We start from the raw sequence: 14,980 nt of genomic DNA, 5'->3' as shown, positions 1-14,980 counted from the left end.
GCGAAACTGAACGTACTTGCACACGCATGCACGCGCACGCCCTCACACACATGCTCACCCCCCACATGCATGCACACGCATACATGGTCTCACACGTGCATGCACACACTCCCGCACATGCATGCACACCTTGAAGCCACACCACGTCAGGAGGTGGTCCATGGATCTCAGACCTGCTTCTGTGCCCTCTGTGGTTTGCACGTGGTAAGGGGAGGCTATCACTTGGACTCCACCCTTGTCCCCTAAGCGAAGTGTACGATTCTCACTCAGCGTGTTTCCTGGCCTTCTGAGACATTTCACTTCTCTTTCTTTTTCTCTTTATCTTCCAAATGTCCGATCTCTTACAAACTCTCCATTTAAATTGGTGTTGGGTTTTACAGACCTTTGCTAGTCCTGCGTGTCGTAGCAGTAGGTGCCATTGCGGGGCAGCATGGGGCTCGCCCGTCACCTCTCACACCAGCACTAGCAAAATCCAGAGCTCCGAGGGCAATCTGCCTGCCCAGGGTCCCCAGCCAGGCAGTGGCGGGGGTGATGGGGTGGTTACGCCCCCTCCGTCTGACCCCAGAGTCCAGGCCTGCACCACCATGAGGGCAGGGCCGTGCTCACACCACCGTGCGGTTCATCCGGAGGCTGAGGTGGCCTTCCAGGGAGGCAGTCCATTCTGACAAGCACAGTGAGTTACCTGGGTGGTGTTTTGTGTTTTTTCCTCCTTGGAGTGCGGGGCTGGGCACGTGGCTGAAGGGCCTCTGCCCTGCCAGGCCTGCACTTGCCCCACCTTTGCTGAGACCCCCTGCTGTGGGTAAAGACCCAGAGGGCCTCGTGGTGGGCTTAGGGAAGGCTGCCTGTGTCCGTTTGCAGTAACAACTTCACCCAGCAGAGGCTGCTTGCAAAGCAAAGTGTGACCCTTTGTCTCAGACCCCTGAGCCAAGCTGCTTGAAGGCCAGAGGCCCCCTGCCGTGCAGGAGCCCCCCCCCCCCGCCCCCGCCTCAGTCACCTGGAGATTAAACCGGGCACCTGTGACTCTTTCCTCTCAAAAGAGTTGTTTCCCCAGCGTTCTACCTGCACAGTCTTTAGAATTGGACCGGTATGTGTCAGAGCCTGTGTTGTTAATTTGGAAACTGAGGATACCGATCCCCTCCTTCTTGGATGAAGCAGATCAATATGCCAGTCTCTCTGAAAGCGCCTTAAAAACAGCAGCTCAGTCTCCGTCCCCATCTGGTCATTTATCCTTACCATCATATAGCAGCATCTTCTGTCAAAAAAAGTCACAGTAATGAAAGCGTCCTTTTTTAATCAAGAACAGGAATGTGTTTTTTCAAACCTTTCTATTCTGGAAATGCTCAGCTATGCATAGAAGTGGAGAGAAGAGCATCCTGGACCCCAGGTGTTCCTCTGTCTCCCAGGTCCCTTGTCAGTAGCATCTTCTGCTGTATTTGTGAGGCCCCTCAAGTATGGAAGGGACCTCTGCTCTTTTTAGCTCTGTTGTATTTTGTTTTCCCCACACAGTAAAGAGAGTTTAATTAGCCACCAATGTTTAAAAATTGGTAGATTTCTTGTAAATGTGTAGGTCCCAGTCTTGTCTAGAAACATCAGAAGGATGTTTCTAGACAAGGAGCGTGAGGCCCTCATTCCTAGGGTTGGGAGGGAGTAGGCGGGGCCAGGCAGCGGCCCTGCTCACCTCCCCACACCATCTGCCTGACCCTACAGGCGTTTGGTTCTACAAGCCTTATCCTAAACATGCTTCCCCATGAGCCTGGCTTTCATGAGGGGGATGACATCTGTTTTTCTGTCTCTCTCTGGATTTTTAGAAAGCATTCTGTATCCTAGGGTGAATGTACATAAGTTTCAAGTTCTTTCTTTCACTCATTCATTCATTCATTCATTCATTTATTTTTAGAGAGCAAGAAGAACGTGGGGTGCGGGGAGCAGAGTGAGAAGGAGAGAGAGAATCTCTAGCAGACTCCCCACTGAGCACAGAGCCTGATGCGGGGCACAGTCTCACAAAATGAGATCATAACCTGAGCCCAAATCAAGAGTTGGATGCTTAACTGACTGAGCTACCCAGGTGCCCTCTAAGACTTGTGATAGCTGCTTGATAGATATCACTTCCTGCTTTTACAGGTCAAAAATGGTTGAATATTGACAATCTCATGTAGTTTGGCCTAATAAAAGACATGGTTTAAATGTTTAAATATGAAATAAGTAGAATGTGTTGTTCTGGGGGGGCAGGAGTTGGGGGTGGGGACACTAGCAAGTGTGTAGTTGTGATCCCGTCAAATTAAGGGTACGGTTGAGCAAAAGCCAATATCCGCAGCCTCTGGTTTTAAAATCACCTTGGCCTTGGGGCGCCTGGGTGGCTCAGTCGTTAAGCATCTGCCTTCGGCTCAGGTCATGATCCCAGGGTCCTGGGATCGAGCCCTGCATCGGGCTCCCTGCTCGGCGGGAAGCCTGCTTCTCCCTCTCCCACTCCCCCTGCTTGTGTTCCTGCTCTCGCTGTGTCTCTCTGTCAAATAAATAAATAAAATCTTTAAAAAATAAAAATAAAAAAAAAATAAAATCACCTTGGCCTTCTGTGAGCCTGCTTTTCTTGTTTGTTTGTTTGTTTGTTTGTTTGATATAATGGCTTTATTGTGATGATTCACATGCCATACAACCCAACCATTACAAGTCTTTGATTCTTAGTGTATTCCCAGTTACACGACCATCACCATAGTCAATGTTAGAACATTTTCATTCCCCCAAAGAGAAGCTCCGTACCCATTAGCACTTACTCCCCGTGTAACCCCGGTCCCCCAGCCCTAGCAACCGTTAATCTGCTTTCTGCCTCTACGGATCTGCCTGTTCTGGATGTTTCTTATAAAGGGAGTCCTACAATCTCTGGTCTTTGGGGTCTGGCTTCTTCCACTGAGCATTGTGTATTCAGGGTTCCTGTGTGTTGTAGTGTGTGTCGGTGCTGCTTATTTTTGTTGTTGGATAATAGTCCACCGTGTGGATGGGCCACATTTTCTTCCTCCATTCATCAGTTGATGAGCATGTGGGTCGTGTCCCCTTTTTGGCTATTGTGAGTAATGCTGTTATGAAATCCGTGTACAAGTTTTTGTGGGACCATGAGTTTTTAGTTGTCATGGGTGCGTACCTGGGAGAAGAATCACCAGGGCGTATGGTAACTCTCCGTTTAGCCTTTGGAGAAACTCCTGACTGTTTCCAAAGCGGCCATACCATTGCCATCCCCACCAGTGATGTGTGAGGGTTCTGGTTTCTCCATGTTCTCACTGACACTTGCGATCTGACTTTGGATGTGGCCATGCCATGGATTTTGTAACAAAACCTTCCTGGGGGCGTAAGGTACTTGGAGAGGGTAGGAAAGGGACTGTCGTTTTGTTAGTGGCCTAGACTGTCATCAGCTGTGGTCGTTTTCAGAAATTCCTAAAGAAGCCAGGTTCTCAGCATGAGCTTCAACAATGCCCCGATCACGCACCCCCGTACCCTGTGCTGGTTGTGGTCCCCACTGGCAGGTAGTGGGAGGGCTTTGTCTCTTATGGCTGGTTTCCAGGGTGGGAAGGAGCCTCGCCGTGTCTGACGTGCCACATGCCCCTTCTCTGTGCAGGTGTCACCATGAAGCTCATGGACGAGGTGGCTGGGATTGTGGCTGCACGTCATTGCAAGACCAACATAGTCACTGCCTCCGTGGACGCCATTAACTTTCACGACAAGATCAGAAAAGGTAACGGGACTCTGCTGACAGAATGCGGGGGGCCGTTGGCTCTCTGGCTCCCTTTGCCAACTTGCTTGTGGTTCGCACCCAGTGTCGCCAGCGCCCTGGTGTCTGCCCGTTTGCCAAGAGAAACGGGAAGCCAGTCTTGCACTTTGTTCTTGTTGATGCATCTGTGAGGCTAGGATTTGTTGGTTTGATTTTTCATCTGGTAAGACCCGTAATTTAGATGTGTTTGGGGCCTTTATGCAACTGAGGAGCGCCATGAACCCCTCTTAAAATGCCCCATGAACAGACACAGCTCCAGTGACTGGTGCCCCCAGAGTTTACATGTTTCCTCTGGGGGAGGCATAGATAATCCATGATGTAAGTAGCGGCAGGATCCATGCAGAGAAGCCCATTGCCCACAGTCCTCGGCTAGCCCGCCTGCACCATCCAGGCAGCGCTGGGGTTTGGTACCGCCCCTGTCCCAGAGACTTGGCAGCCACCCAGGAGAGCGGGCCAGCTCCTCATGCCCATCCCATGTGAGTGCTGAGGGCGTGAGGTGAGTGACGGTCCCCTCCTGACACATGGTGATTTCTGCGTTGTGTCTTGTTGTGTCTTCTGCGGTTAGGCTCTGTGCCCCAGAAAAGTAGCGCTTCGCTGCGGGGTCAGGTGGGTAGGGGCTGCGGGGTTGGGTGGGGTCATGGCTGCAGGAGCCTGGTATTGATTCCAGAGCAGCCTCGCTGGGAAAGCTGTCAGGTCGGCCCCGGCCCCGGCTGGGAGGGGTGCGACATAGACGCCTCTGAGCACTGCTCTGTCCCGAGCCCCGCAAGGCTGTCCTGACTATTCGGAGGCCGCGGGGCCAGTGCCGCCAGCATGCTCTCCCCTGCAGAACACACTGGTGGTGAATGCCCAGGTGCGCGTCCAGGAGGGTCCAGGCGTTGGAAGGGTAGGGGGCTGGCTGCCTGCCTGTCCTGGGTCATTGAGAGCAAGTCAAGCATACCCTAGTAGGATCTGGGTGTTTTTAGGGTAAGGAAATGGTCTGTGGCACCTCTCTGTCTGCTTTGCGCAGTCCCTTCGTAACTGAGGGCGTGAGGTGAGTGACCGTCCCCTCCCGACACATGGTGATTTCTGCGTGTGTTGTGTCACTGTGGGTGTTTGCCACAGACACAGACATCAGTGTCATTTTAGAATTTGTCCACAACAAGTGGGTCTTGTCGTCTTGGATTGCCCTCCATGGGCCTCAGGTGCATATTATGTGCAGTGGTGGCACGAAAGTTTTGGAAAGGCAGGATCCCGTGCCAGGATTCCCCGCTTCTCTTTTTCTAGAACTACTCCCTGGATAAGTCCCTGCGATCAGAACTTCATTGTTAAACACAGCTTCAAAATCTACAGTGGAAAACGCATTTACATTCCATGACCTTGCTCTGTTCCGTGTCTCCCAAGTGCCCTTTGAGAAGCGCCACCTAGGAAAAGAGACTTTCCTGGAGAGCCAGCTGATTTGCTCAGTGTCAGCCGGCTCAGCAGACGTGCTGTGCAAGCTCAGGGAAGCTCCCAGAGAATGACCGAGTCTTCACCCCCAATCCCTTGTATGACCAGAATTAACTTCCAAGGGGGAGGTAAGGAAGGAGAATGGTTGGTTCCTGGTCCATGTGAATTACTAATTTGCAGGCAAGACCGTGAACTCTCCTTGGTGTACAGGGCCCTTTCTGGGACCCATTTAGCAACGTGGAAGCCACTGGGGCAACCTGTGTGTGGAGCTGCCCTTGACAGACGCTTTCAGTTTCTAAGACGTTCCTCTTATTCCAAAACACAGAGAAAAGGTTCTTCATTTTCAGAAGCCATAGTTCTGGCAGGATGTTCTACTCTGGATGGGTTTCCTCCAGCGGGCAGAGTGAGGGGTGGGCTGCGAGGCCTACCTGGCTGCACCCTTGGGTGCTGGAGCCTACACAGCCCTGGCCTGGAACCCACACCGCCCAGGGCCCCTCGCTGGTGTCCCAGCCCTGGCCTGGAGTCCGCGCCGCCCAGGGCCCCCGTGTCAGCAGCCCCTGGCGAGCAAAGAGAGAGGGTTTCTGCTTTCTCGGATCACTTCTTGTTTTGTGCATAAAGGGATGTGGGCCACAGTAGCCAGCTAAGGAGTCTGGCCTTTCTGTGCCAGTGTCCCCCAGGCGCTGTCAGACACTGTCACACCTTAGAGACAGTGCCGGTGTCCCGGGTGGGGTCTCCGTCTGGCAGCGCGCCGGCCACACCTGCCTCAGACACAGAATGGGCCCGTCTTGTCCTCAGTTCCGGGGGGCAGAGGTCTCTGCAACACGGCTCCTTTCCTCCCCCATTCTTTGCTCCTTTCTGGGCATATGCAGTGTGAGGCTGGGGTGACCCTGCGCACTGTGGATTCTTGAGCGCAGGCAAACCTGTTGAGGTCCCCTTAAATCCCAACCTGTGGGTTCTAGTGTGGCCTCCATGCTCCTGCCATCCCTGATCCAGCGGGAAGGGGCCAGGAGAGCCGGATGCTGCCGCCCGCCAGGAGGCTGGGTGGGACCCCCACGCACTATACCACGGTGGGGCAGGGGCAGAGCTGAGTGCTCTGGAGAGTGGTGTTTGTGTCCCAGGGCTGCACCACAAGGGACCACAGACTGGGGGCTTCAAACAGCAGACCTTTGCTCTCTCACAGGCTGGAGGCCCCAAGTCCCAAATCCGGGTGTGGGCAGGGCCACTCCAGAGGCGCTAGGGGAGCGTCCTTCCTGCCTCTTGCAGCCTCTGGGGGCATTTCCTGGTTCGTGGCCACATCACTCCAACCTCCCTCCACCTTCACGTGGCCTCTCCCGTCTCTTCTTCTGCCTCTTATAAGGACACTTGTCAGAGGATTTAGGGCCCACCCGGATAATCCAGGAGGATTTCATCCTGAGAGCCTTAAATCAGTGGCATCTGCAAAGACCCTTATTCCCAGTAAGATCACATTTGGAGGTTCTAAATGGACTTACGTTGGGGTGGAGGGCACTGTTCAGCCCACTACACATGCTTTCTCTCCTTACAGCTTGATTCTAGTAGACACTAGCTTCACTTTCTCTTTTGCAAAATTGTGAGGTGAGTAAAATCTCTTCTGTGCCCCAAGTTGCCCCTTTCCCCACATGGATGTGAATGTGAGTCCTCCCTTATGAGGGTCAGCGGTAAAGTCAGCACCCAGGCCAGAGAAGGAGTGACTCTGAGGGGCCTAGAGGGGAGGGCCCACGGTTTTGAGAAGGACAGTTATACACCCAGGGCTGGGGGACCTGCCTCCTGAGAGCAGCCCCACTAGAGCAGAATTGAGAGGCCCCATGCTTCTCCGGCGGGGCCGGCGGGGGGGGCACTGAGGAAGGAGCAGCGGCTTTCCTCTGCACAGCAGGAGACAGGGTCAGCCCTGGGACACAGAGGGCAGCTCGGAGCTCTGTGCTGCTCATCTGTAAAATGAAATCAGCGCAGGGACTGTTTTCAGGAACGATATTTTCATGGGAAAGGCACGTGCCGGCGGCTGAGCCACGGGGCCCCCTGGGGCCGTGGTCACGGGGCAGCAGCTGCCCACAGCCAGCGTCCGGCCTCCTCAGACACACCGCCCTGGAGGGTGCAACCCTAACAGGCCACCGCTCCGCCCTGAGGGGTGCCCCCCACCCTCTGACGGCTGATCTGACGCGGTGGGGAAAAGCCCAGAAATGTAGACCCATCGCCAGCCACACGTGCCCCCACATGTCAGTTCACTGTGGCCGCTCTAATCAGTTACCACACAGCCCGTGCCTTAAAGGTCCCAGGCTCCCTCCCTCATGCTTCTGCAGGTCAGGTCCATGGGGCTGCGTTCCCAACGTGGGGCCCGACTGGGTGGTGCAGCAGAGGTGGCCAGCACCGTGGGGTGGGGTGGGTTGATCCAGGACCCCCGGCATCACTCAGGGCAAGCTGATGACACCGGAAGACCTGAACGCTTGCCCCGTTGCTGATTGTTTCTCTTTAAGATGAGATGTGAAAATGCCAGGGCAGCTGTTGAGGGCAGTAAAAGTGGCACGTGGTTCCTGTAGCTCTCAGGGTTTGGGAAGCCCTGGCAGGAACCCCTAAAGCTGGAGCTGTTGGTGGAGAAGCCGTCTCCCCAGACTGTTTGGGTGGGAAGTGAGGAACCTTCTGGAAAATGCTTTGGGCTGTGTTATGTAAGACACACCGAGGTTACTTCACTACCTCCCTGCTTTTCTGAGGAACGCTCGCTGCCGCTGCTCTTTTTGGAACTTCAACACTGAGCTGTTCTTAATGTTTGAAGTCCTTGGCAGCCCCTCAGCTGTGGTAAGAGCAACTTTTTATTATTCTGTTTGCCCAATCCCGGCAAGCCGTGCTGCCTGCCCTGGGTGAGACGCTCCTCCGCTGCTGGGGGTCGGGCGGGGCCCCCCCTGCCGCTCCCTGGGGCCCCAGAAACAGAAGGGAGCTGTGCTTCCTGAGTGTGCGTTAGGCCCCGCTCGAGGGCCATCCGGTTTACCTGCCCAGTGCCGCAGGAAGCCTACTCATCCCCACTTCTCCGGTCTGGAGCCCGAGGGGGCCGCAGGGCCGCTCGCCGTGGAGCCGGAGGGCAGGCCGCACAGCCGGCTCCGGGCCAGATCTCTGAGCCCCTCGCTCGGGTGCCCCCTCACTGCCAGGCTTGATCGACACGGGCATCCGCCACCGCCGGGGCCCGGGCATCACCGTGGCAGGTGACGAGCCTGTACCCTCATGTCAAATGCAGCGCCATTCACCCTTACGCAGCTGCCAGAGTGGCGGCTGGCCCGCTCAGTCGTGTGAAACCCTCTCCTGGCTTTCCCAAGCCTCTCGAAAACATGGCTATGGCTTCTCTCAGTTGGGGGAGTCCAGCCGCAAGGAAGGCACCACTCTGTCCGTGTCTCTGGCATCGGCCTTGGCCCGGGGCCCTTTTCCCACTGATGTTAGTCAGTCCCGCCTCCAACCCTCAGTCTCATCAGCTTTGCCTGGGGGGGGTTCCCCACCTGTGCTGTCCCCCACACCCGTTGCTGACCACCCGTGGCTATTTGCATCATAATTAAAGGTAAACAAAAATGGTGAATGCTGCTCCTCCGAGGCACGCGCCTCATTTCAGGTGCTCAGTGGCCAAACGTGGCTGGCAGCTGTGTATCAGACGGCACAAAGAGAGGACCTTCCCAGCATCACAGAAAGGCTGCTGGGCAGCGCTGGTCTCTGGACTGTCTGGACTCTGATCCCAGCATCTGATGCTCTGGGATGCATTTCCATAGACCCCCTAGAGGTCCTATGGACACTCAGTACAGAGCCTAGTGCCCCAGCGCCCCCTTCAGCAGGGTCCCCCCCACCACCCAGCTGGCTGCAGAGCGGGGCATGCAGGCTTCCCGTGGGGCAGCTGTGCCCCCAGGGCACTCTAAGCTCGCCATCTGCAGGGGCACCCCGCTCAGATCTCGGGGGTCCAGTTGGGGTTCACTAGATAGGCCTGCTTCTTGGCTTCTTGCTGGTACTCAGGGGGCTCTGCTTTTTTCTGGAATTCACAAGAGGAATTTGCTACAATCTCCAACTTCCAAATTCAGTTAGGTATCCAGTGATTAGAACCACCAGATAGGAGACAGAACTTACAAAGTACCAGACGATTGTGTCCCTTCATTCCGGTTGGATACCTTGTGTCAAGACAACTACAAGTTCCAAGACTTCTTGAGCCCTTGATGGAGCCGTGAGCCGGTTTCCACACGTGGCCACTAACCATCCTTCCCACTGGGAACCCACCAGGTCTGCGACCGTGTGGCTTCCGGGATCCTGGCCCAGTTGCCTTTGGGATTCGTTCTTACTTGGAGCTTCATCAAGTTTCTAGATTCCTTGTATTGTCATAGAATCCCTGCTTGAAACGTGGAGATATCACATAAAGTGGTAGAAATGTATGATAAAACCACATAAAGGTAGTATTCTCTGAGCTTTATAAAGTATCGTGCTCCTGATTTTAGAGTTACTTATGACGTAGCATCAGCAGCAGCCCCGAAAAACTGGACTATGTTAAAGTCACCCAGTGCAGCATCTACCTACGTAGTCGTATTAATTTTCTATGGCTGCTGTAACAATATGCCAAAAACATAGTGGCTGAAACGACACAGATTTGCTGTCTCAGTTCTAGAGGTCAGAAGCCTGACCGGGTCTCACGGCGCTAAAGTCAGGGTGCCGTTCCTTGTGGAGACTCTGGGAAAGAATCTGCTGCTTGCCTATTCTACCTTCTAGAAGCCGTCTGCCTTCCTTGGCTTGTGGCCCCTCCTCCATCTCCAAAGTCAGCAGGGTGGCATCTCTCGGACCCTCTGCTCCAGCCTCCTCGTCCACTTGGGAGGACCCCTGTGATGAGACTGGGCCCACCTGGATGACCCAGGCCGGTCGCCCCATCTCCAGGCTCCGGACCACATCTGTAAAGCCCCTTTGCCACACAAGGCCACATAATTCACAAGTTCAGGGGATTAGGACATGGACAGCTTTGGGGGCCATTGCTCCTTCTGCCCTAGTAGAGTCCGTTAACTCCCTCTGACACAGAGGCAGGTAGGGCTCCAGACTGTTTCCGAGCTCTGCCTTTTCCCCGCCCTGTGTTTTCTCCTATAAGCTCTGTAGACAGGACCCTGGCAGAGCGCACAGGAGAGCAAGAAGGAGCTCAGCCCTGGGGGGCTTCAGGGAGGCATGAGAGGAAGTGCCCCTCAGTCTGTCCCGAACCCCTCAGCTGCTGATATCCGGCACCTCTGAGGCCTGGGGGATTTGCAGAGAGGCAGCTGCGGTGGTGAGCTTCCTGGCGAGTCTCGGCCTCTTACAGAGAGTTGGCACCGGAACTTGGGTCTAGAGGGTACCGTATGTCCTGGGGTCCTGAGTCCCGGCCTCTCAGACCATGCTGACGTACTGGGCGAGCTGAGCTGCGGCCCTGGCCTTCCTGTGCAGGGACCACCGCCACTGTGGTCACGTCTCGGCATCTGATCAGGCATAGTTGCTCATCTCCTGGGACCCGGAGAGAAAGGGCAGGGTTTTTAATGCTTTGCTACCCTGTGTTCTTCACAAGCTGAAAACGTAAAATCTCCCTTGCTAACGCAATGGCCTGTTTGAGTCATTTAGACAGTGTTAGAAGCAGCCTCTTGGCCAACGTATATGTGCCCGCTATAGAAGAAAATTGTGATTTGTTTTAAAACATTACTTCTTATTACCGTGTTGGTGTAATTCTCCACCCAAAGACCCTAAGAGCGTTGTGTGGGCACACTCCACCTTTGGGCTTAAGGTGGCTTTTCCTGGAGGGCTGTTAAGCAGAGGGGCACTCAGACCCTACCAGAAATTTCTGTCCTGGGCTAAACGTCCATGTGACATAATTAATGTGGGCAAGTGATCTCCACGTGGCCACATTTGCAGGCTCACTGGTTTGTCACAATCTCCCCGAGAGACAGCTACTCCTGTGCCTGTTAGCAAACGAGGAAGCCAAGGCACGGTGTGGGTGGCCGCCTGCCCAGTGCACCCCAGAGCCTGTGGAACCCGAGGTCCTCCGCAGGGCACCGTGGGCCATCTGGGGCCGCTCCGGGCCTCAGAGAGCCTGCCTTTCATGGAGACACTTGGCGGGGAATGGCTGTCTGTTCCCACTTCAGCAGCTCAGAGGAGAACTTGGGGCGCCCTCCCGGCCTCCATGCCCTGGGCCGGGAGAGTGGCCTGACCACCTGAGCCTGTCCTGGTGGGCTCGTGGCTCCTAGCACCGATGACAGGCGGCAATTTCCCCCTTGAGCTGGTCGCGCCTGGTCTTTTAAATAAACAAGCCATTCTGCAGGTGGATTTGGACATGTGACCTAGTGGAAAAGCTCCCAGGCAGCGTCTCAGTGCTCTGGACCACTCTGCCTCCGCCGTGCCCCCCAGAGAGCCTCTGAGCACGTGGCTGCTGTGCCTGGCAGGTCCCGCTCCCCAGTCTGCAGCTCCTCGGGCCAACGGAAGTGCACGCCAACACGAGCCAGCCGCTGCGGTCCTTCCCTGTCTCAGGTGGTGTCCCGGTGTCCCAGGCAGGGGTTGGGGTAGGCCTGGCACGCCCCTCCTGTGGTCCTGCCCCTGCACCTGGGATGGACTGAGCCAGGCCTCGTGGGAAGGAGCCTGACGCCCCATCTCCATGAGGTCTCTGAGCGCCCTGCCGCTGGTCTTGTGTCCTGTGTCCCTGTGCTCCCTGGGGAACCACGTTGACGGCCTTGCTCCCCTTCCGGGTGACGGAGGGGCCCGCAGGCCCCTGGTTCCGGCTCCGATCCCATGAGAACGCACTGTTCCGGCCTCACGGAAGCGGCAGGAAGGGGGAGCCAGGCCGGGCTGAGCCTTGGAGCAGGTTCTGTCCACCAGAGCCCTGTGCATGATGGCGGCAAGGAGCACCTGCCCCCACTGACCTCTGGCCTCATGAGATAGGAGTGGCGGTCCCTGGCGGTGAGCAGGTCGAGCCCGGATGCTGGGTGTTCTCGTATGAAAAGTCCCGCAGACCCTGGCTGGGTGCGGTCATGAGGGCAGCCGTGCCTGGAGCCGCCTTCATGCCGGGCACACTCAGATGGGGGTTTGCCCATGCTTCCAAACACAGGTGCACCGACGGGGTCATCCAAAACAGAGCCTTCAACTTGGGGGCCACTGGGGAGCACTCTGGCAGGGGTGTCCTGAACCCCCCCCGAAACCAGAAGCAGAATTGGTGTGTTAGATTCCTCTCAGGAGAGCCAGCCCCCGTGGCAGTCACAGGTTCTCCAGGGGTAGAGAGGACACGACCGTGGGAAGGACACACGGAGATGCATTTGCGCCTCCCCCATCCTGCCCCAGGTGCCGAGCCGCCTCAACTCGGCCACGGCCTGGGGAGCCTGTGAGTGGCGTGCCCCGGTGGGTCACAGAGGCAGCTCCTATCGGGGCAGCAGAAATTGCCCACCGACCCTGGGCCCTGACGTGCTCGCACTCTGGTCTCAGCCCAGCCACAGGTGTGTGTTGGGTGCTTTGTTCGTGACTCTGCCCTCGTAGAGCTCCCCTAATGGCCCTGTCCCTGACCGCGTGGCCTTCCTCCCCCCCCGGAAATGGCTGTACGGGACATGAAGCCCTCCCTGTAAGTATGAAATTGAATGTGGCTTGGAACATTCTGGTACTCTGTAACATGGAATAACTGCCCCTGCTTCTGGCCTGCCCACACGCTCACCCCTAACAGTCACCACGCTGTCTTGACTTGTCTGTCCTCCTGGGTCTTTGAACGTGTCTCGTGGTGCCTGTCTCCTCGGAGCTCGGACACCGGGGTTCCCAGGGTTGTTAAGAGGTTCCCACGGCCAGCACTGGTTCCAGGGCTGGTTCCAGGGAGCAGGTCTCAGCATCATGTGCCAGACTTGGGCAGGGATTTCCTTGAACCCATCCCAGAACGAGGCCATGCTGGGAGTGGGGGCGGGGGGCTGTTCTGGCTACACGTTGGTGGGGGTGCAGCCGGGGGTCAGGCCCTCCCCCCGGAAGCCCCTGAGGATTAGTGCTGCCTCGTGGTCCAGAGCCACACCATCAGCCATGATAATGACGGTGCTGAGTGCCTTCTGCCACTGGGCTCCAGGTTAGCACCTGGCTCATTTCGTGTCTTCCCCACAGTTACCCTGGGAGGCAAGTCAAGTCTGTTTATAAGAGAAGACTGGGCTCTGTGAGATGAAGGGAGCAAGGGGCGAAAGGGCCAAGGCTGGATGGCAGGCAAGAGCCCGTGAATGGGGGGCGGCAGGGAGGAGAACCACTCTAGGTTGGGAAGCAGCTGCCAGGGTGGAGAGTCATGACCCAAAGGGCACGGGGAGCACAGGGAGGTTGGGTTGAGGTTGAGAAGGAGAGGCTCCCCCGGGATGGTGTTATGGGAACGTAGGACTCTGGACTGCATCATAATCAACAAGGGAAACCATGCCAGCCCAGGCAGGTGGTGAGCACCTGGGGACTCGGACCAAGTTCAGGGTCTCAGCTATGTTGTGGGGCAGAGTCTGCAGCTCCGAGGAGAGCTCTGGTCCTGTGAGCAAGCCTGCCGGAGAGAGGGAGAGCCTGATGGCACGGACGCGGTTTTGACAGGACAGAAGGGCAGGAGGACATGGGCTGAAGTACACACAGTGGCTCTGGGGGAACGCAGCCAAGCGCCCAAGGCTGCCGTCAGACCAGCATCAGGAACAATAGCCAGGGAGCTGGGAGGGTACCAGGAAGGTGGCTTAGAGCAACATGGCGGGGCAGCCGTGTGGCACAATAAGGTCACAGTGTGGACGGTGTGGCTACGTGGCCTTAATGTGACTTCAGAGGGACAGAGCCAGCTCACCCCCCAGCTGCCTGAAAGCAGCCCTCCCAGGGGGCAGGGGGCCAGGTGACGGCCACCACTCCAAATGTCCGTGTCAACACTAAAAGCAACCACCTGCTCCCGAGGCAGGTGAGCATTCAGGGCTACTAACGAGGCACAGTGAGAATTCGTCATTTCCATGTCCTCGTAGTTGTTAGACGCTGCCTAACCGGGTGTCTCCTAACGCCCTCGGTGACCTGCTGCCTGTGCCCTCCCGCCCCTCCCGCCCCTCCGCCAGTGTCCTCCGCTAACCCGCTGTCCGTGCCCCGCAGGCTGCGTCATTACCATCTCTGGACGCATGACCTTCACGAGCAATAAGTCCATGGAGATCGAGGTCTTGGTGGACGCCGACCCCGTGGTGGACAACTCGCAGAAGCGCTACCGGGCTGCCAGTGCCTTCTTCACCTACGTGTCCCTGAGCCAGGAGGGCAAGTCGCTGCCCGTGCCCCAGCTCGTGGTGAGTGACTCCCCACCCTGCTGGCTGGCCCTGCCAGCACTCAGTGGCTCCCAGGAGAGACTGGAGTCCTGTGAGCCCCTTCTGGGGGGCAGGGCCCCGGCCCGGCCGCCCCGCGGCCCAGTGACCTGGGCTGCACTGGCCCTCAAACGCGAGGGCCTTCCCCTGTGGACTGTGAGGTCAGACCGGGCAGACAGGACGAGAGAGACCTCTTCACGAGCTCCGAGCTCCTTGGCTCTGGGGGTTCTCTCTCGAGGGTGAGTACAGTGCCCAGGGGCTCCCAGAGCTGTGTATAAAAGCTACAATGGGGCTGAGGCCCCTCCCAAGGGATGGGTTCTCGAGGAGCCTTGGCCTGAGTGTCCTGCTTGATGGGGACTGAGCCAGACCCCGACAGCGTGGAGCTGGGCATCAGGGACTCAGGGTCCTTCCCTGCCTCGGCTGCCTGGCCGGGCTCTGCCCTGGGTATGCAGAGAGAGATGGCAGGTGTCTGGCCACACAGCCTCCCACGTGAGATGCTGCCACCGCAGTG

At 56.8% G+C, this 14,980-nt stretch overlaps 1 protein-coding gene across 6 annotated transcripts in view; it reads left to right on the top strand.

The window, feature by feature from the left end:
* The window catches only part of ACOT7 (acyl-CoA thioesterase 7), a 107,742-nt gene that overhangs the window by 76,906 nt on the left and 15,856 nt on the right, over nucleotides 1-14,980 (top strand). For all 6 annotated transcript variants that reach the window (XM_027570381.1, XM_027570379.2, XM_027570390.1 and 3 more), the window contains exons 7-8: nucleotides 3,608-3,724; nucleotides 14,270-14,454. In XM_027570381.1, the coding sequence (XP_027426182.1) occupies nucleotides 3,608-3,724; nucleotides 14,270-14,454 (302 nt within the window). The remainder of the gene's footprint in view (nucleotides 1-3,607; nucleotides 3,725-14,269; nucleotides 14,455-14,980) is intronic.

This window comes from Zalophus californianus, chromosome 4 (genome assembly GCF_009762305.2).
Source record: "Zalophus californianus isolate mZalCal1 chromosome 4, mZalCal1.pri.v2, whole genome shotgun sequence".
Classification (NCBI taxonomy): Eukaryota; Metazoa; Chordata; class Mammalia; order Carnivora; family Otariidae; genus Zalophus; species Zalophus californianus.
Note: the sequence above shows the minus strand (reverse complement) of the source record. Positions and strands in the feature narration are given on the sequence as shown.